The 22,626-nt window shown below is 38.6% G+C and overlaps 1 protein-coding gene and 1 pseudogene across 5 annotated transcripts in view; both read right to left on the bottom strand.

Annotated features, from left to right (window-relative positions):
• Positions 1–22,626, bottom strand: part of IPMK (inositol polyphosphate multikinase) — an 84,629-nt gene that overhangs the window by 22,882 nt on the left and 39,121 nt on the right. For 2 of the 4 annotated variants that reach the window (XM_015147592.3, XM_015147591.3), the window contains exons 3-4: positions 22,341–22,437; positions 5,032–5,204 (exon numbers count right to left, since the gene is read on the bottom strand). In XM_015147592.3, the coding sequence (XP_015003078.1) occupies positions 5,032–5,204; positions 22,341–22,437 (270 nt within the window). The remainder of the gene's footprint in view (positions 1–5,031; positions 5,205–22,340; positions 22,438–22,626) is intronic. The other 2 variants (XM_077946736.1, XM_077946737.1) reach the window with 1 other exon arrangement.
• Positions 1,217–1,980, bottom strand: LOC107000193 (translationally-controlled tumor protein-like; annotated as a pseudogene). Its single transcript, XR_013398112.1, has one exon. The product of XR_013398112.1 is annotated as a translationally-controlled tumor protein-like (transcript).

Here is a 22,626-nt window from a genome sequence, read left to right as displayed (position 1 = left end):
GCCAGGATGGTCTCGATCTCCTGACCTTGTGATCTGCCCATCTTGGCCTCCCAAAGTGCTGGGATTACAGGCTTGAGCCACCGCGCCTGGCCTTTTTTTTTTTTTTTTTTTTTTATGAGACAGTCTTGCTCTGTCACCCAGGCTGGAGTGCAGTGGTACAATCTCAGCTCACCACAACCTCCACTTCTGGGTTCAAGCGATTCTCCTGCCTCAGTCTCTCGAGTAGCTGGGACTACAGGCGTGTGCCACCATGTTCAGCTAATTTTAATATTTTTTATTAGAGACAGGGTTTTGGCATGTTGGCCAGGCTGCTCTCGAACTCCTGACCTCAGGTGATCCACCTGCCTCGGCCTTGCAAAGTGCTGGGATTACAGGCATGAGCCACCACGCCCAACTGACTACCTGGTATCTACTGTGTAACACTGGATATATGGTGATGCCATTTACTGAGACAGGGAATAATAGAGATTTGTTTTTAGGTTGAGCACAGTGGCTCATGCTTGCAATCCCAGCACTGCTTGGGATTGCCCAGGATCACTTGAGCCCAGGAGTTCAAGACCAGCCTGGGCAACACAGTAAAACCTCATCTACACTTAAAAAAAAAAAAAAAAAGTCAGCCAAGTGTAGTGGCACATGCCTGTAGTCCCAGCTACTCGGAAGGAGGCTGAGGCAGGAGGATCCCTTGAACCCAGGGGTTGAGGCTGCAGAGAGCCATGATCTTGCCACTGCACTCCAGCCTGGGTGACATTTCACACACACACACACACACACACAGACACACACACACACACACACACACACACACACACACAGAGATACTTGTTTTCATTGCTGTGGTGGTTGGTTTGCAAGAGGGATAATGTGTGTCAGTGTTGTGGGGTTTTTTCCCCCAACTAAATTAGAATCTTTTTATTCTCTTAGTAATCTCTTCCAGAGTCAACTACTTCCATTGTAGGTGATAAAATCTGTAAGGCTCCACTTCAGATGTTGGCACTGCTATGAGCATGGTCTCTCCCTTTTACTGCAACTCAGAATTAAAATTTTTGCTTCTTATTTTTTATATTTCAGTTCCAGAAGTAGTTTCCGCCATAAAAGTTATCTAATGACAGTCTTATTCTTTCTAGTAGTAGCTTACTGCCAGGCTCTAGCTTCTCCAGGAACGTTACAAGATGGATTTAGTTTAAATATGTATTAAAATAAAAGGTATTCTCTCAAATGAGTTTAAATGCACTTTATTTTTAGACAACCTACATGGCACGTTTTTCTTAAAAACAATGCATCCACTCCACGCATCCACAGTCAAAATAAATGAAGAGCTCAAGATGACATCAGTCCCATTTGTCTTAAGTCCTGGTGTTGTATGGATGACAAGCAGTAGCCAGTTACGATGATAAGTGATAGATACAAAGTAATTGCCAAACGCTTTTAACATTTTTCCATTTCTGAACCACCCTTAAAGAAAATCATTTATGCAGTCACACTATCCTCATGATAGTTCAATAGAGCAACCATACCATCTGGATTCATGTTTTCACAAATAAAGAACTAGTAGTTTTTGCAATTAGCAAGGATGTGCAGCCTCTGTCGCAAAAGGTTTTACTCTTTCTGGTCTCTGTTCTTCAAGTTTGCCTTTGATTGTTATCATGTAATCTTTGATGTAGTTCTTGCAGGTGTTTTTAGTGAAGCTGGTTTCTTGCAAGTGATAGTTTGTGACAGCAACAACAACAGTGATAACTGTGGTTTTGGTACCTTCGCCCTCTGGACCTTCAGCAGAGGCATTTCCACCAATGAGGAAGTCATCAATGTTACCCTCTGTCTTACTGACCATCTTGCCCTCCACCACCAGGCACAGCCCATCTGCAATCTCGTAAATGTGGAAGAACACCTATCTCATCACAGCTGATGAGATGCTGGTAAACAATCATGATGGCAGCTGAAGGGAGACAGAGGACAGCGGTGCTAGCTTAGCAGGAGCCAGGAGCTCTGGGCCAGGGTGGTGGAGCCAGAGCGCTCCAGGAATGGGGAACCATGGAAAAAGCTATGTCAGTTTTTTACGTATTGAGTTCAAGACATCTTTAAGCACTTAAAATATTTAAGTAAGGTGTTCAGTAAGTTGTTAGATGTACGTATCAGGAGATTAAAGAAAAAGCAGAGCCTGCTGATAAACATTCATGAATTATCTGTGTAACTAATACTGAACTAATGAGAATAGAGAGCCCTGCTTAGGAAGAAATAGAAAAGAAAGGTAGACATTAAAATGGAACCAAGAGGAATACCTCAGCATTTAAAGAATAAATAGAGGCCAGGCACGGTGGCTCACGCCTGTAATCCCAGCACTTTGGGAAGCCAAGGTGGGCGGATCACGAGGTCAGGAGATTGAGACCATCCTGGCTAACATGGTGAAACCCCGTCTCTACTAAAAAAAATACAAGAAATTAGCTGGGCGTGGTGGCGGGCGACTATAGTCCCAGCTACTCGGGAGGCTGAGGTAGGAGAATGGCGTGAACCCGGGAGGCGGAGCTTGCAGTAAGCGGAGATGCGCCACTGCACTCCAGCCTGGGCGACAGAGTCAGACTCCATCTCAAAAAAAAAAAAAAAAAAAAAAAAAGGAGAGAATAAATAGAAATGGGCTGGCAAAGAGGACTACAAAGTGGCCTTAGGCAAAAACCAGGAGAGGGGTGGGTGTCAGATTCAAAGAATAATGTTTCAAGGAGGACGTGGTTGGCATTGAAAGCTACTTTTCAAAGTAAAGTTAAGGTAATGAAAAATGCCATTTGGAATTAGTGGCATGGTGGTGCTTAATGAAGAGCTAATCCATTAGCATGATGGGGCAGAAGCCAGATTAGAATGAGCTGAATACTGAATGGGAAACAGGGAAATAGAAATGAGTTTGGTTGTAAAGCGAAGACAAGCTAAATCTGCGGTTGGAAAGCAAAGCAGGTTAAAGGTGGGGTTTTGATGTTTTGTTTTTTAAAAAACTTGACAGTGATTTGAAGATATTTAAAGCAAAACGATAAAAGCCAGTAGAGAGAGGCAGAAGTTGAAAATATAAGAAAGATAAGAGAAAATCAATAGTATAAGGTTCTTGAAGACGTAAGAAGGAATGAGATTCAGAGGGTATACAAAGGAGCAGTCCTTAGATAGGAGGACAGAAAATTCTTCAATGTGACAGGAAAGAACAATGAGGGAATAAAAGCAACTGCAGGTATGGCATGTGCATGTGTTAGCAGGAAATTACGGGAAATCCTGTCTGATGATTTTTATTTTTTCTGAAGCAGAAAGCAGTCATCTGCTAAAAGTCAGAAGGAAAGAGGGGGGGTGAGAGATCTGAAAACAGTGGAGGCTTAAATAGTTGCCCAGTCAGATTCCTGTGGGATGTTTATTTCTTGTTTGTTTTAACTTCATTCCATTACCGTTTTTTCTTTTTCTATACACTCATATTTAATTATAGTTTTCTAAAATGAAATAACTGCTTGAACAATTTCTCTGGTTTTATACACAACCCAAATATCAAATTCAATTTTGCTACTACCATCACAATGACAATTTATCCATAATGCTTCCTATTAGCTCTTCTGTTTAAAACTCAAAAAGGAAGATCCATATATCATTTTACAGGAATTTCAGAACTACCCATCATGCTTACATATAGGTAAACAAGTACTTGGTATATCCACAAATTTTACCTTCACACATCTAGAAAATGCAGCATTTGTTCAGAGGACTTTATACCACATTACTTCTTTTTTTCAAAATGGCCTCAACAATTCTCCTCACCCTGTGCACATTGCTATTCATGCTGTGACTTTGCTTTTCCTACCGTCGGAGGTGGAGTCTGTTTCCTCACCCTACAAATCTGGGCTAGATTTTGCCCTACAGAATTTCATAGAAGTGACAGCAAATAACTTTCTAACCTAGAGTTTAAGAACCCTTATAGCTCCTGCTATCACTTTCTTGGAATGTGGTACTTCAAAATAAAAAAGCCCAAGCTAGCCTTCTGATAGATAATACCACAAAGAAAAAGTCCCAGCCAACAGTACCAACTTCCTGACACAAGAACAATTTCTCTGGTTTTATATACAAACCAAATAAATGAGAGAGAGTCATTTTAGACCATCTATACCCAGTTGAACCATCAGATGACTGCAGAAGGAACCGTAGATGAGATCAGCAAAAGAACTGCACACTTGAGACTAGCTCAAATTGCAAATTCACAGAATTGTGAGAAAATAAAACAACTATTTTAACCTAAAAAGTCTGAAACAATGACCTATTTGTGTTTTTTTTGGGGGGGGGGCGTTGTTTGTTTTTCTGAGACAGGATCTCACTTTGTCACCCAAGCTGGAGTGCAGTGGCATGATCACGGCTCACTTCAGCCTTGACCTCCTGGGCTCAAGTGATCCTCCCACCTCAGCCTCTCGAGTAGCTCAGACTATAGGCACATGCTACCTCTCAACCAGCCGGTTTTTGCATTTTTGTAGAGATGGGGTTTACCATGTTGCCCAGGCTGGTCTCAAACTCCTGAGCTCAAGTAATCCACCCATCTTGGCCTCCCAAAGTGCTAGGATTATAGGTGTGAGCCACTGTGCCCAGCCACACAATTACCAAAATTTTAATTTATTTTCTATTTCAAAAATGGAGAAAAATGACTGAATATATAAATTTAGCACTTTTCTCATGGGACAATCATAAACAATATCACGTTTACATTTAATATTTGCTTGCACCTAAATTTAAGACTTCTTTAAAACAAAATTACCAGAATTATAGTCTTGAGATTCAGCCACTATCCATTTATTTATTAATCACCCTACTATGTTCCTGAACCAGAGAAACTGATCATATATCAGTGAACAAACAAACAAAAAATTTAAAAAGCCTTGCCCTCGCTTTTCACATTGGGGAGTTACAGACAACTCAATTCCAGAATACATTATTTTCTGATATATTAGTACTACAATGACATCCATAATTTTCAAGGGAAGAACAAGTACAGAGAAATGTGCATATTACACTAATAAGCACTCTTACCCTCATGCCAAGCACCAAGAACCCAATCTCTTCCATTAATGGGTACTTGCTGACCTGTTGCTGAATCTTCTCAGATGAGGCAAAAGGATCATAGCTTTTTTGCCCTATCTTTACATCCATTATACAGGGCTTATTAAATTTATGGGTCACATCTTCCAGTTTTAGGTATAAATCTGTTATTAAAGAAAAATATTAATTAGTAATAGGCAAACATATTACTACTCAAGTACTTGCCAGGGAAAAACAAAATGAGAAAATCTTAAAACAGAGGAAAAAGTTAAAATAAATGTAGAGTCAATAATTATTCTTACTCTACCTAAAAAAACAAAACAAAACAAAAATAAACCTAAACAACAAATTTATAACAAGTATAAACATCACAGAGAAACTCCTGCAGGAGGTGAATTAAATAAATTCAACCATTAGCAAAAGACAGCAGATACAAGGTTTCCAACAATATTAAAAAGGCAATGGGATCATTTCAAAAGTTTTTCCAGAATGCATTCCCCTTGTGAATACAATTTAAGCCATATGTTTCAGCAGATCTCTTAGTACTTTAATAATTTTTAAAAATTTATTTGTTTAAAATTAGTAATCGGAATAAATCCTTCCCACAGAGCAATACAACAGAAGTACAGATTAAGAAAGGGTAAACCAATCCAAATGATGATCATTGTCAAATATACATTTTAGTCTTACTAGTTTCAAAGGAAAAACAAGTATCTTGCTTTTCATTTTATTGAGATAGGGTCTTGCTTTGTTGCCTGGGCTAGAATGTAGTGGCCAATCTTAGCTCAGTGTAACCTCTGCTTCCCGGGATCAAGCAATTCTTGGGTGCCTCAGGCTGTCAAATAACTGGGATGACAGGCATGTACCACCGCCTGGCTAATTTTTATATTTTTAGTAGAGATGGTGTTTCGCCATGTTGGCCAGCCTGGTCTCCAACTTCTGGCCTCAAGTGATCTGCCTCTCTCGGCCTCCCAAACTGCTGAGGTTACAGGTGTGAGTCACCACGCTCAGCCCCTCTAGCTGTTTTTTGTTTTTTGTTTTTTTTTTTTTGGAACACAGGCATTTCCCAAAAGTTGCTCTGTATATCTTGCTGGCATCCTACATACATGTTTCCACAAAAAAATTAAATAGAGATTCAAATATAGTATTATAAAAGCCCCAGTTATCATACACGGCTGACCTGCTTATAGTTTTAGTTTGAAAGCAAGGGTCCAGGTCCCCTGAGGGAAACAGTAAGGAAAGAAATTCTTCCCTCCTTTCCTGCGTTAAAGAATCGTCTCGGCTGAGCAAGGTACCTCATGCCTGTAATCCCAGAACTTTAGGAGGCCGAGGCAGGTGGATCACCTGAGGGTGAGAGTTCGAGACCAGCCTGACCAACATGGAGAAACCCTATCTCTTTTAAAAATACAAAATTAGCCAGGCATGGTGGCAGGCGCCTGTAATCCCAGCTACTTGGGAGGCTGAGGCAGGAAAATGGCTTGAACATGGGAGGCAGAGGTTGTGGTGAGCCGAGATCGTGCCATTGCACTCCAGCCTGGGCAACAAGAGCAAAACTCCATTTCAAAAAAAAAAAAAAAAAAAAAAAGAATTGTCTCAAAGTTCTGAATGAGATCATGACTCATTTTTTAGTTAGGAATGCAATAAGAAGTATTTCTACTCAAAGGCAGAAAAGATTACTTTCAACCAACGTGACAAATAAGATTAGAGAAGGTGTGTATTTTTTCTGAAATAAATAAAAGAGTACCGGGGTAAGAGAAGCCTTACTCTCTGATGTCCTTTCATTATCCTCATCCCACCAAGACTAGCATAGTTACTGAATTACAATAAAGAAGTTTGTGCTCAAACAAAAGTGAGAACCCAGTTAAGGCTTGAAAAGTTTTAAGCCTCTCAGATTTAAAAGGCATAAATCTTCTCCTTCAAAGGATAAGATATACTTTTTATGCTTTAGTCAAAGAAGATGAGAGCAGGGTTATAACTCTGTAGAACTAAGTGAAGTTAAGCCCAAATATAACAAAAAAGTTATTGCAGTCCAAGGGAGCAGCACTGACACACCCAAGGAGCCCTCCACACTTGAAAGAAAGGTTCTCCTAGACAGACACCTTCAGGATAATATAAAACAAAAGATCTTGACAGAGACATGAAACTGCTGTCTGTGAAAACTAATGGGACAAGTGGAAATATCCTGATCAAGGAGTTGGAACACACCCAAGCTTCTGTGTCTAAAAGATAACCACGGATGGTATGAGAGAAGAGAGCAGCACAGAACAGTTACCTTCAGATTTTCTCCTCCCATTTCCAACTACCTTATGCAAAAAGGAAGAAAACAGATCCAGCCCCTCTCTAGGGCTGCATGATAATTTCAGTAAAAAGACTTGAATTTCAAATATCAGAATAAAACTAATTAGATAGTAATACATAGTACAGTAGATCCTTGGCATTCACAAATTTATTATCATTAATTTAGACTCAAGGGACTCCAGAAATCTTACTGGGGTAAAGTTGTATATGGGAGTATAAAGATAGTGAGAGAACATAGCTAACTGTCATAGCGTCTATATCTCACTGTAGGGTTAGTATCTTCTACCTGTCAACTTGATAGGGATTAAAAACAAACAACAAACTTTTTATGATAAGATAAAGATAACAGAACCTAGAGTAAAGGCTTTGCAAATCTGAAATAAAATCCCCTATCTCTTCCTTTTTCTCTTTGAAAGGAGTAAAATACAAATGCAAACTCTATATATAGTGGAAATACAATAAATGTTTGCTGAATGAATGAGTGTTTGCCCTTCCCATTCCTATTGTCTAGTGAAACTTCAGATGTGGCCTTCCTCACGCTATAATAAATTGAGGCACCCCTTCAGTAAATAGGGATGAATGCCATGGGTTTTATTTGATATTTAGTTACACTATCCAAACGTGTTTTTCTTTACTTTACTTTCAGGTCCTTATTATGTTTCATATGGTTGGAATTACCAAGTAACTGCTAAATTATTTATTAGCCTTCAGAAATAAAACTGTAAGTTAAGCCTATTGAAGACTGGTTTGGTGTTTTCTTTCTGTTCTCTAATCTTACATTTTTTTAAGTGAAAATAAGAACTTGAGATTCTCATTTCTACCTTTCCCTCTGAGTTAAAAAATAAACATCAAAACCTGCTTTAGAGATGCAGAATTCTTACAAAAGAATGCGATACCATGTATTTCACCACTTACTGTGTTTTTGAAAAAGGTAAATAGAAAAATAGGGTATGATCTGAGCATTGAGATTTTTACTGATTTTTTACAGGCTGTCATTAATAGAAATAAATCTGAATATTAATTCACCCTGAAAAATGCTATTAGCAAATTCTTTCCCTAGAATAGAGCTTAATTCAAGGTGGGTCAATCCTGAGACTCAATTACTTAAATGACCAAAGACATTTTACTACAGGGAGCCTCACTTACAAAGCAATATCAAATTCTGGATTAACAAAGGACACCTTTTCAGCTAGGCCCCTCTGGGTGTAGAGTGGAGCAGTATTTTTCCATTTCTAGGTCACAACCCATCATTGGATTATGAATTCAACTTAATAGGTTGTAACCAAAAGTTTCCTAAATGAAAGAGAAAAGAGAATATATGAGACTATCTCACATAGAGTAAGACTAAGTATTGTTGTCTGGGTTGGTCTCAGTCTTATAAACATTGAGTTGCAATGTAAAAATGTATTTATTACGTATCATAGACTAAGAAGTTTATTCCCCCCATGCCCTAAAGGCCCAGTGTTTTTTTTTTTCCTTTTAGACAAAGAAGTTTTAAAAACATTTGACTAGATAGAATGTCACTACATCATTAGTATGTCTGCCCAGCTCAAGAACTATCCTCAGACCTACAGAATCCCTTTGCCAACACCATCATACTTTGGGAATCCAGCCCATGGGCCACCGTCACTGACTGGGGCAGGAGCAAATACCTGATACAAGCTTGGCCAGTCTTGCCAATTTGGAACTGGAATGCAGAGAAAATCTGTTGCTAACCTCTGTGGGTGACTGGTAGTATAACATGTAAGTCCCTTGGTAGGGAAGGGAGAGGTGTGGATAGCAAGGAAGGCAGAGGAGAGAACAGAAAGGGCTAACAAAATATGCAGAGAGAGATCTCCCTAGGCTTTGGGTTCGGATTCTAGTTCCAGTCCCATCTGAGACTCAGATGCATGGCCCTTGGCTTTCATAAGACCCCTCATATCCTTATAAGAACTTTTCGTTGTTGCTTAATCAAGTTCAAGTTCATTTCTATAACTTGTGCCCAAAGAATCTTAACTGAGATAATACAGTTTAAAGCAAATGCTTTAGAAGAAGAAAAAGGAGGCTCAAATTTCAACTCTACAATTTGTTAGCCTGTGACCTCAGGAGCACTTATCAAAACCTCAACTGTATGTAAAATGCAGATAATTATAGACTCTACCACACAGATATTAAGAAGACTAAATGAGATAATATACAGTAAAGCACTTAGCATAGTGTCAGTCCTCACCCCATAAATGCAGGTTACACATTCCCACATACCCTCCAAAATAAATTTTCATGCATTCCATATATAATTACTGTCAAGGCACACAGGTGAAGAAAACAGATAAAAACCTGCCTTCATAGAGCTGCTTTTGAAGAGTTGAAATCGCATTACGCTTAGCATAATTGCTGCTGAATATTAATTTTATCAGTATATATAAATATTAAACATGCAAGTCACTGATAAAATATTAAAACCTGCTACCATGTTAGGTCACCAACAAGTCCAGGTCTAACTTCGATATTCAGTATAAATAAAAATATAAGATGATTCCCTGGAGTCTATTCTTATCCTTCCAGATGAGACAAACATAATAAACACAAAATTAAAAGATGTATTCACAACTCAATTATGCACTTGATAATGGATATTCTCCAACCCTCAGGCTAATATCAAGCCTTAGCCTTTAGTTAAATATTAAAAATAATACCTATATATAATAAACCTACTTACTGCAAATTGATTTCATCTCAAGTTAAAGTAACTCTCTTTTCCATGTGTCATGACTGCAAAACACACTCAATCTGACCACTAACCTCAAGTATGCCCTTAAAGTTGCTCAACTATCATGATCTGTTTCCCAAATCTCACTTTTCCATCCTCTGAGACTACAATTTCATCCTTCCTTCCCCCATCATCCATAAGCTCAGCTTGCCTATTTTTTTTTTTAATTCTAAAGAAAAAGGTACAGCTTAGTCAAGGTTATAGATGGTAAACATTACTACAATAAATATGACAGCTAGGTTTTCTTTGATGCAATAGTAACATAAAAAAGATGACGGCAAATAAGAAATTTGTTCTAAGATTGATCCAAAAAAATCTAATGAACTAAAAATAAGACAGATTTTTGTTTTTGTTGTTTGAGACAGGGTCTCATTCTGTACAGCAGGATGGAGTACAGCGGTACAGTCATGGCTCACCGCAGCCTCGAACTCCTGGGCTAAAGTGATCCTCTCACTGCAGCCTCCTGAGTAGCTGGGACTACAGGTGCATGTTACCACACCCAGCTAATTTTTATTTTTTTCTTTTCTTTTCTTTTCTCTTTATTTTATTTTATTTTTGAAACAAGGTCTCTCTCTGTCTCCCAGGCTGGAGTGCAGTGGTGTGACCTTGGCTCACTGCAACCTCTGCCTCCTGGGTTCAAGCCAATTCTGTTGCCTCAGCCTCCTGAGTAGCTGGGACTATAGGCACCCACCACCATGCCCAGCTAATTTTTGTATTTTTAGTAGAGACAGGGTTTCACCATGTTTGCCAGGCTGGTCTTGAACTCCTGGCCTCAGGTGATCCACCCGCCTCAGCCTCCCAAAGTGCTGGGATTACAGACATTAGCCACTGCACCTGGCCTAATTTTTTTTTTTTTTTTTTTTTTGAGACGGAGTCTCGCTCTGTCGTACAGGCTGGAGTGCAGTGGCCGGATCTCAGCTCACTGCAAGCTCTGCTTCCTGGGTTTACACCATTGTCCTGCCTCAGCCTCCCGAGTAACTGGGACTACAGGCGCCCACCACCTCGCCCGGCTAGTTTTTTGTATTTTTTAGTAGAGACGGGGTTTCACCGTGTTAGCCAGGATGGTCTTGATCTCCTGACCTCGTGATCCGCCCGTCTCGGCCTCCCAAAGTGCTGGGATTACAGGCTTGAGCCACCGCGCCCTGCCTACCTGGCCTAATTTTTAAAATTTGTTGTAGATACAGAGTCTTGTTATGTTGCCCAGGCTGGTCTTGAACTCCTGCCTTAAGAAATCCTCCGACCTTGGCCTCCCAAAGTGCTGGGATTACAGGTGAGAGCCACTGCGCCTGGCAAGATAGATGTGTTCTATCTGGAATAGTTTAAGTTCACTCTGTTCAAGGTCAAGAATATAAATTAGACTATATTAATATGATGTTTGGGAAATATCTGGTAAAATAATTGTAATATGATTATTTCATATGATGCAGTTTATAAGGCAGAATTCTGAATATTAGAATAGAGATTATTTTTATATATCTATATACACAGACATGTGTATATCATAAAGATAGATAGCACAATTAACTAGATTTACTTTTATAACTCTGAAAACTCTATTTAGGACTCTTATGAAGCGACTCCTGCAGAAGTCTAAGGACTGGCACTTGTAAACCCCAGATCTAAGAGAGAGGGTCTGTAAAGTTTAGTGCTGGTACTTGTATAATAAATAAAAGGATATCTACTCTTCATAAATATGTGGAGTTCATTTCAAGAGGTAACAATGTTTAGAAATAAAGTTACATTTAAGAGGCTATGGTCAATAACTTATCACTTATTAATTTATAGAAAGTATATAAAGAATTTCTGTAGTCCCTTAATTTTTCTGAGGTAAAGATCATGAAAATGCCACGTGTTCAGAAATATAACACTTCCTGCTGTTTTAAGCAGACTACATAAGATCCCTCTGTGGCTTTACCAAGGACATTGTTTTCATGCTCAAAATATTTATATATTTCATGATGCTGATGACAGTATGAGATTATATTTGGTTAAGTGAAGTAACTCAGGAATGGAAAACCAAACATTGTATGTTCTCCCTCATAAGTCGGAGCAAAACTATGAGGATGCAAAGGCATAAGAATAATACAATGGACTTTGGGGATTCCGGGGAAAGGGCAGAAGGTGGGTGAGGGATAAAAGACTACACACTGGGTACAGTGTACAGTGCTCCGGCAATGGGTGCACCAAAATCTCAGAAATCACCACTAAAGAACTTATTCATGTAACCAAACACCACCTGTTCCCCAAAAACCTATTGAAATTTTAAAAAATTTAAAAATAAAGATTACACCAGGTTACTATGAATGAAACTTTTCTATCTTGCTAAACATATATAATTAAATATAATTATCTTAAACATAAGTTAAATATACATATTCTTTTATAAGTGTTAGGTATAAAAAAATTCCTTTGGCTAATTTTCTACTGCTATTCTTGGTATCCTAAGAAAGAGAGGCAAAAAGTGCCCTACAGAAAAATCTCAAAAAATCTACAGATAACTGAATAGTAAAGCTGAAATAACCAGTTCCTTTAAAGGGAAGGCAATAGGGAGGGCACTTAGGGAATTGAAGGAATACTTATTTATAGCCCCTTAATCAATATTGTTGATTTCATAAATCATGAAAATACAGGTTTCAAATTGCATTAAGTTTTTCCTCACCCTATCTGGAAAATCTACTAGGTATTAGCTACTAGTTTGATTTCTAAACCTCACAAAAAGGAGGAAAAGCCAGAGGAAGAACCACTGCTCAATTATGAAGCCAACTGGAAAAACAGATGATATGGTTTGGCTCTCTGTCCCCAACCAAATGTCATCTCTAATTGGAATCCCCATGTACTGAGGGAGGAACCTGTTGGGAGGTGATTGGATTATGGGAGCGTTTTCCCCCAAATTGTTCTTGTGATAGTGAAGGAGTTCTCATGAGATCTGATAGTTTTAAAAGTGGCAGTCTCCCCTGCACTTTCTCTTTCCTGCCGCCATGTAAGACCTGCCTTGTTTTCCCTTCACCTTCCCCCATGATTCTAAGTTTCCTGAGGCCTCCCCAGCCATGCAGAACTATGAGTCAACAAAACCACTTTTCTTTATAAATTATCCAGTCTCAGGTAGTATCTTTAAAGCAGTATGAAAATGGACTAATACAATAAGACCTTTCTTTTCCACATCAATCTCCAGCTATTCCTGAGAACAATACAAGTTGAAAGCAGAAAGAATAGTAAGTAGAGACTTTGGGTCCACAGATTAGGGGTGAAGGAAGAGGGATGCAACAGACATGTATGTCAGCTTGTTTCAGTTCATGCCACCTGCAACATGACTAGTAGCTCCAGAAAACTACCAAACAGGCTAGAGATTACATTTTGAAAAGTCTCAATTTTTTCAAACCTACTAAAGGTTATACTTTTCTATCCCTCCAAATAATTATATTCAAAGGTTTGTGATGCTACTATGTATTAGCCTCTTATGTGTTTATACACAGGTACAAATGATACTTATTTGTATGAATAGCATGAAATGTTCAAAGATAATTGCCAACAAATGTTATATTTTTAAATTCCAGGGCAGTTCCAAGATGGCCAAATGGGAACAGCTCCAGTCTACAACTCCCAGCATGAGAGATGCACAAGACGGGTGATTTCTGCATTTCCAACTGAGGTACTGGGTTCATCTCACTGGGGCTTGTCCGACAGTGGGTGCAGCCCACTGAGCATTAGCTGAAGCAGGGTGAGGCATTGCCTCACCCAGGAAGCCAAGAGGTCAGGGAATTCCCATCCCTAGCCAAGGGAAGCTGTGACAGATGGCACCTGGAAAACTGGGTCACTCCCACCCTAATACTGTGCTTTTCCAAGGGTCTTAGCAAATGGCACAGCAGGAGATTACATCCCAGGCCTGGCATAGAGGGTCCCACACCCACAGAGCCTCGCCCATTGCTAGCACAGTCATCTGAGATGGAACTGCAAGGTGGCAGCAAGGTTGGGGGAGGGGTGCCCACCATTACTGAGGCTTCAGTAGGTAAACAAAGCAGCCAGAAAGCTTGAACTGGGTGGACCCCACTGCAGCTCAAGGAGGCCTGCCTGCCTCTGTAGACTCCACCTCTGGGGGCAGGGCAAAGCCAAACAGAAGGCAGTAGAAACCTCTGCAGATTTAAATGTCCCTCTCTGACAGCTTTGAAGAGACTAGTGGTTGTCCCAAAATGGAGGTTGAGATCTGAGAACGGACAGACTGCCTCCTCAAGTGGGTCCCTGACCCCCGAGTAGCCTAACCGGGAGGCACCCCCCAGGAGGGGCAGACTGACACCTCACACAGCTGGGTACCCCTCTGAGACGAAGCTTCCAGAGGAAAGATCAGGCAACAACATTTGCTGTTCAGCAATATTCACTGTTCTGCAGCCTCCACTGCTGATACCCAGGCAAACAGGGTCTGGAATGGGACCTCCAGCAAACTCCAACAGACCTGCAGCTGAGGGTCCTGACTGTTAGAAGGAAAACTAACAAACAGAAAGGACACCCACACTGAAACCCCATTTGTACGTCACCATCATCAAAGACCAAAAGTAGATAAAACCACAAAGATGGGGGAAAAAAAGAGCAGAAAAGCTGAAAATTCTAAAAATGAGAGCACCTCTCCCCCTCCAAAGGAATGCAGCTGCTCGCCAGCAACAGAACAAAGCTGGACGGAGAATAACTTTGACGAGTTGAGAGTAGGCTTCAGATGATCAAACTTCTCCAAGATAAAGGAGGAAGTTCGAACCCATGGCAAAGAAGATAAAAGCCTTGAAAAAAGATTAGACGAATGGCTAACTAGAATAAATAGTGTAGAGAAGTCCTTAAATGACCTGATGGAGCTGAAAACCATGGCATGAGAACTACATGATGAATGCACAAGCTTCAGTAGCCGAGTCGATCAACTGGAAGAAAGGGTAGCAGTGACTGAAGATCAAATGAATGAAATGAAGCAAGAATAGAAGTTTAGAGAAAAAAGAGTAAACAGAAACGAAAAAATCCTCCAAGAAATATGGGACTATAAGAAAAGACCAAATCTATGTTTGATTGGTGTATCTGAAAGTGACAGGGAGAATGGAACCAAGTTGGAAAACACTCTGTAGGATATTATCCAGGAGAACTTCCCCAATCTAGCAAGGCAGGCCAATATTCAAATTCAGGAAATACAGAGAATGCCACAAAGATACTCCTCGAGAAGAGCAATTCCAAGACACATAATTGTCAGATTCACCAAAGTTGAAATGAAGGAAAAAATGTTAAGGGCAGCCAGAGAGAAAGGTCGGGTTACCCACAAAGTTAAGCCCATCAGACTAACAACAGATCTCTCAGCAGAAACTCTACAAGTCAGAAAACAGTGGGGGCCAATATTCAACATTCTTAAAGATAAGAATTTTCAACCCAGAATTTCATGTACAGCCAAACTAAGCTTCATAAGTGAAGGAGAAATAAAATCCTTTACAGACAAGCAAATGTTGAGAGATTTTGTCACCACCAAGCATGCCCCACAAGAGCTCCTGAAGGAAGCATTACACATGGAAAGGAACAACCAGTACAAGCCACTTCTAAAACATGCCAAATTGTAAAGACCATCGATGCCAGGAAGAAACTGCATCAACTAACGAGCAAAATAACCAACTAACATCATAATGACAAGATCAAATTTACACATAATAATATTAAACTTAAATGTAAATGGGCTAAATGCTCCAATTAAAAGACACAGACTGGCAAACTGGATAAAGAGTCAAGACCCATCAGTGTGCTATATTCAGGAGACCCATCTCACGTGCAGAGACACACATAGGCTCAAAATAAAGGGATGGAGGAGGATCTACCCAGCAAATGGAAAGCAAAAAAAAAGCAGAGGTTGCAATCCTAGTCTCTGATAAAACAGACTTTAAACCAACAAAAGATCAAAAGAGACAAAGAAGGCCATTACACAATAGTAAAGGGATCACTCAATTCAACAAGTAGAGCTAACTATCCTAAATATATATTCACCCAACACAGGAGCACCCAGATTCATAAAGCAAGTCCTGAGAGACCTAAAAAGACTTATACTCCCACACAATAATAATGGGAGACTTTAACACCCCATTGTCAACATTAGACAGATCAACGAGACAGAAGGTTAAGAAGGATATCCCAGGACTTGAACTCAGCCCTGCACCAAGCAGACCTAATAGACATCTACAGAACTCTCCACCTCAAATCAACAGAATATACATTCTTTTCAGCATCACATCGCACTTATTCCAAATTTGACCGCATAGTTGAAAGTAAAGCACTCCTCAGCAAATGTAAAAGAACAGAAATTATAACAAACTGTCTCTCAGACCACAGTGCAATCAAACTAGAACTCAGGATTAAGAAACTCACTCAAAACTGCTCAACTACATGGAAACTGAACAACTTGCTCCTGAATGACAACTGGGTACATACCGAAATGAAGACAGAAATAAAGATGCTCTTTGAAAACAATGAGAATAAAGACACATGTACCAGAATCTCGGGGACACATTTAAAGCAGTGCGTAGAGGGAAATTTATAGCACTAAATCCCACAAGAGAAAGCAGGAAAGATCTAAAATTGACACCCTAACATCACAATTAAAAGAACTAGAGAAGCAAGAGAAAACACATTCAAAAGCTAGCAGAAGGCCAGAAATAACTAAAATCAGAGCAGAACTGAAGGAGACAGATACAAAAAGCCCTTAAAAAAAATCAATGAATCCAAGAGCTGGTGTTTTGAAAAGATCAACAAAATTGATAGACCACTAGCAAGACTAATAAAGAAGAAAAGAGAGAAGAATCAAATAGATGCAATAAAAAATGATAAAGGGGATATCACCACTGATCCCACAGAAATACAAACTATTATCAGAGAATACTATAAACAACTCTACACAAATAAACTACAAAATCTAGAAGAAATGGATAAATTCCAGGACACATACACCCTCCCAAGACTAAACCAGGAAGAAGTTGAATCCCTGAATAGACCAATAATAGGCTCTGAAATTGAGGCAATAATTAATAGCCTACCAACCAAGAAAAGTCCAGGACCAGACGTATTCACAGACAAATTCTACCAGAGGAACGAAGAGGAGCTGGTACCATTCCTTCTGAAACTATTCCAATCAATAGAAAAAGAGGGAATCCTCCCTAACTCATTTTATGAGGCCAGCATCATCCTGACACCAAAGGCCAGCAGAGACACAACAAAAAAAGAGCATTTTAGACCAATATCCCTTATGAACATCTATGCAAAAATCCTCAATAAAATACTGGCAAACCGAATCCAGCAGCACATCAAAAAGCTTATCCACCATGATCAAGTCAGCTTCATCCCTGGGATGCAGGGCTGGTTCAACATACACAAATCAATAAATGTAATCCAGCATATAAACAGAACCAAAGACAAAAACCACATGATTATCTCAACAGATGTAGAAAAGGCCTTTGACAAAATTCAAAGCCCTTTCGACGCGACGTATCTCAAAATACCAAGAGCTATTTATGACAAACCCACAGCCAATATGATACTGAATGGGCAAAAACTGGAAGCATTCCCTTTGAAAACTGGAACAACACAGGGATGCCCTCTCTTACCACTCCTCAACATAGTGTTGGAAGTTCTGGCCAGGGCAATCAGGCAGGAGAAAGAAATAAAGGGTATTCAATTAGGAAAAGAGGAAGTCAGATTGTCCCTGTTTGCAGATGACATGATTGTATATTTAGAAAACCCCATCGTCTCAGCCCAAAAGCTCCTTAAGCTGATAAGCAACTTCAGCAAAGTCTCAGGATACAAAATCAATGTGGAAAAATCACAAGCGTTCTTATACACCAATAACAGACAAACAGAGTGAAATCATGAGTGAACTCCCATTCACCATTGCTTCAAAGAGAATAAAATACCCAGGAATCCAACTCACAAGGGATGTGAAAGGACCTCTTTAAGGGAATTACAAATCACTGCTCAATGAAATAAAAGAGGACACAAACAAATGGAAGAACGAACATTCCATGCTCATGGCTAGGAAGAATCAATATCATGAAAATGGCCATACTGCCCATGGTAATGTATGCCATCCCCATCAAGCTACCAATGACTTTCTTCACAGAATTGGAAAAAACTACTTTAAAGTCCATATGGTACCAAAAAACAGCCTGCACTGCCAAGTCAATCCTAAGCCAAAAGAACAAAGCTAGAGGCATCAAGCTACCTGACTTCAAACTATACTACAAGGCTACAGTAACCAAAATAGCATGGTACTGGTACCAAAACAGAAAAGATAGACCAATGGAACAGAACAGAGGCCTCAGAAATAATACCACACATCTACAACTATCTGATCTTTGACAAACCTGACAAAAACAAAAAATGGGGAAAGGATTCCCTATTTAATAAATGGTGCTTGGAAAACTGGCTAGCTATATGTAGAAAGCTGAAACTGGATCTCTCCCTTACATCTTATACAAAAATTAATTCAAGATGGATTAAAGACTTAAATGTTAGACCTAAAACCATAAAAACCCTAGAAGAAAACCTAGACAATACCATTCAGGACATAGGCATGGGCAAGGACTTCATGTCTAAAACACCAAAAGCAATGGCAACAAAAGCCAAAATTGACAAATGGGATCTAATTAAACTAAAGAGCTTCTGCATGGCAAAAGAAACTGCCATCAGAGTGAACAGGCAACCTACAGAATGGGAGAAAATTTTTGCAATCTACCCATCTGAGAAAGGGCTAATATCCAGAATCTACAAAGAACTCAAACAAATTTACAAGAAAAAACAAACAACCCCACCAAAAAGTGGGCAAAGGATTTGAACAGACACTTCTCAAAAGAAGACATTTATGCAGCCAACAGACACATGAAAAAATGTTCATCATCATTGGCCATCAGAGAAATGCAAATCAAAACCACAATAAGATACCATCTCACACCAGTTAGAATGGTGATCATTAAAAAGTCAGGAAGCAACAGGTGCTGGAGAGGATATGGAGATATAGGAACACTTTTACACTGTTGCTGGGACTGTAAACTAGTTCAACCATTGTGGAAGACAGTGTGGCGATTCCTCAAGGATCTAGAACTAGAAATACCATTTGACCCAGCAATCCCATTACTGGGTATATACCCAAAGGATTATAAATCATGCTGCTATAGACACCTGCACACATATGTTTATTGTGGCACTATTTACAATAGCAAAGACTTGGAACCAACCCAAATGTCCATCAATGATAGACTGGATTAAGAAAATGTGGCACACATACACCATGGAATACTATGCAGCCATAAAAAAGGATGACTTCATGTCCTTTGTAGGGACATGGATGAAGCTGGAAGCCATCATTCTCAGCAAACTATCGCAAGGACAAAAAACCAAACACCACATGTTCTCAATCATAGGTGGGAATTGAACAATGAGAACACTTGGACACAGGAAGGGGAAACATCACGCACCAGGGCCTGTCGTGGGGTCAGGGCAGTGGGGAGGAATAGCATTAGGAGATATACCTAATGTAAATGACGAGTTAATGGGTGCAGCACACCAACATGGCAGATGTATACATATGTAACAAACCTGCATGTTGTGCACGTGTACCCTAGAACTTAAAGTATAATAAATAAATAAAGTAAAATAAAATTCCACTGCTCATGTGCTAAAAGTAGATAATAGTGATGATTGTACAATTCTGTGAACACACAAGAAACCACTGAGTTGTATACTTTAAATGGATCAGTTTTATGGTATGTAAATTATATCTCAATAAAACTATCATAACAAAATTAAAAGAAAAAACCTCATTGGTCAAAACATTCTTATTGTTCAAATTATTATATGATAGTTTGTTGAACAAGTTGGCTTTCAGCATTTTACTACTTTGGATTATTAAAAACAGTATCAGCTTTATAAAATTCTACCCTGAACACATAAGAAAAGATACCCCAACAACAAGAACAAAAACCAACAGGAAATAATGTCATTAATTTAAGACTATGTAAAACACAGTAATGCAAACTGTAGTATTCTACTAAAACTCAAGCAAATATGTTTTTATGATCCTGTGAGCTAAACATGTACATACATTGCCATCTTCTATTTCTTTCATTTGCAATCCAAAGGATAAAAACAGAAAGATGATTCTATGAAGTTGCCAGTAAAATCAAAAGAAAACAATCTGCATGGTCCAACAGTTTTGCCCCACTTCTTCCAGAGCTAACAAAGTAGGAAAGAAGTAGAAAATCCCTTGAAGCAACTGTTGGTACTACTGGACCACCGTGTTATCATATATACTTTATTTCTTGTCCTTTTTCCCCTTCAGTTTATGTTTTCTCCTCTCTTCACTCAGCTTCCTCACTTCATCCTCTCATCTTAGTAGCACAATATCTCCAAAAATGGAGATATTTGAAAATAAATATCTCCATTTATTTTCAAATGAGAGAATTAGAGTTTATAAAATATTTTCACATAAGATAACATGCATCTTTACAACTCAGTGGTATTACTTTCTATTAGTAGAAGGCGGAGCTCAAAAAGATTACTGAGTTAGCCAAGTTCACAAAATTTGTAAATAACCAAGACAGAGGCCAAATATTTTTACTTCAAAGTTACTGCTCCTTCTATATTAGCATAGCTGAACTTCAAGATTATATAGTACTGAAGACCAAAAAGGTTGATTACTAGCAATCCCTTGATTATTTAAATTATATGCTAGTAATCCTAAACTAAAAATGTTATCTTTAATTAAAATATTTCTTCTCTTATCCAAATTCTTTCTGTATACTCTATTCATAGTAATTATGCTATGTTTGCTGTTATTCTACTCTTTCCAAACAATCTTTTAAACTAAGCGTTTAATTATCTAGATTTTTAATCAAACACCATCCTCAGCAACCTTCATTAATTTTTCAGCGTCACTTTACTGAGGAATAATGATTTACTCTAAATTAAACAGCAATCAGTAGCAAAGTTCATTGGAATCTAGATACTGTACCTTCTCCTTTCCTTTATCTCATTTATAGCATTCCTGAAAACTTCCACTTACAGCAAAGGGGGAAAAAAAAGGAAGGCATGAAATGAGTTTGTGAGAGATTATATAGGGAATGATGACCAAAGGGCAATCATAATGACTTGTAAAGTAATTTAAGCAAAATGTTGACCTGAACCATAGACACATAGATATATTTAGGACTAAAAAGACCTGTAAGCCCACAAAAAAGAAGGAAGGAATTAAGGGAGGGAGGAAAAAAGATAGTTAATAGAGCTTCAGCTCACTTTCTTTTTTTTATACAATTAAAGTACAAAGGAATCATAAATACTCAAGGGAGATACGGATTTACTATTAGCTAGCTGAGGATACTCACAGATAACAGGGTTCCCTATTAGTGAATCCTGGCACACAAAGTCAGTAAGTTAAAGGAAGACAAGAATTGACCAAAGGATTAGGCAGGCTCACACTGGAATCCCCTTCTCTTTCTGTCCTCCAAGTGTGGATCAAGAATTATCCACATCAGAAACACCCATGGCTTTTATTTAACAGTTATATCACTATACTCCAACATAGACCTGTATAAACAAAATGTCTGGGAGTTGGACTTTTATATTTGCATTTTAACAAGACCATAGGTTATTTTTAAACCCACTGAAGTTTGAAGCCCTTTCCCCTCAATTCACCTTTGTCAATGGTCAGTCAAGCTGCTTGTTTAATTAAATTGTGTCTGCTTTGGCAAATGCCTTCTGGGGGCAAATACTGCTTCAGGTATTAGTTAATCTCAAAAAAGAGAAATTCTGTGTCCTTATTTAGGTCATTTTATTCCCTATAAAACTTACCAGTGTTTTTCAAAAGACTGTAATTTAAAGCCTGGAGGTGAGGGATGAAGGAATAGGATAAGAGACAGGGAGGAAGTCATGCAGAGACAATATTTTTCTTGATTTTGTAAAAATTACTCAAAATGGGAAAAGAAACTACACAATAAATTAGGACAGAACATCTGCAAATTAAGATGGTATTAAGTATATATGCTTCCATTCAACTATAAGAGATTGGCCACTTTAAAAATCATTATGAAAACAAAAGTATTAATAAGTTTCATTTAGTGAAAGAAAGATTAGAAAGCAAAACATATATATTCTGTGTTTTTATAATATATACTATGTTAAAGTTTAATTTTATATAAGGCCTTTAAAGAAGGTACACTCATAAATTAAAACTGAAAGATAATTTTTATGAAAAGATTACCGTTTGGTGCAGTGGGAGGTGACCAGATGCCATAATATTTTGGCAAATATTTTCGTAGTTCTAGAAGAACACCATCAAAACAGTCAGCAGCATAAACCTGAAACAGAGAAATATAACATTGCTAGGTTCTTACAATGCTTTGTAACTGCGCTGCACATTTCTCAAATAAAATATATTATGTTGAATTATAATTCATCTGGTATGGCTTCAATTGCAAGTAAATTTGAAACAAGCAAAAAATATTACTGTGTGTCTCCAATGAGTAACTATGTATTATTTAGAGTAC

The sequence above is a fragment of the Macaca mulatta genome, chromosome 9 (genome assembly GCF_049350105.2).
Source record: "Macaca mulatta isolate MMU2019108-1 chromosome 9, T2T-MMU8v2.0, whole genome shotgun sequence".
Classification (NCBI taxonomy): domain Eukaryota; kingdom Metazoa; phylum Chordata; class Mammalia; order Primates; family Cercopithecidae; genus Macaca; species Macaca mulatta.
The sequence above is the reverse complement of the archived record's forward strand: the minus strand, read 5'-3'. Positions and strand labels throughout refer to the sequence as shown.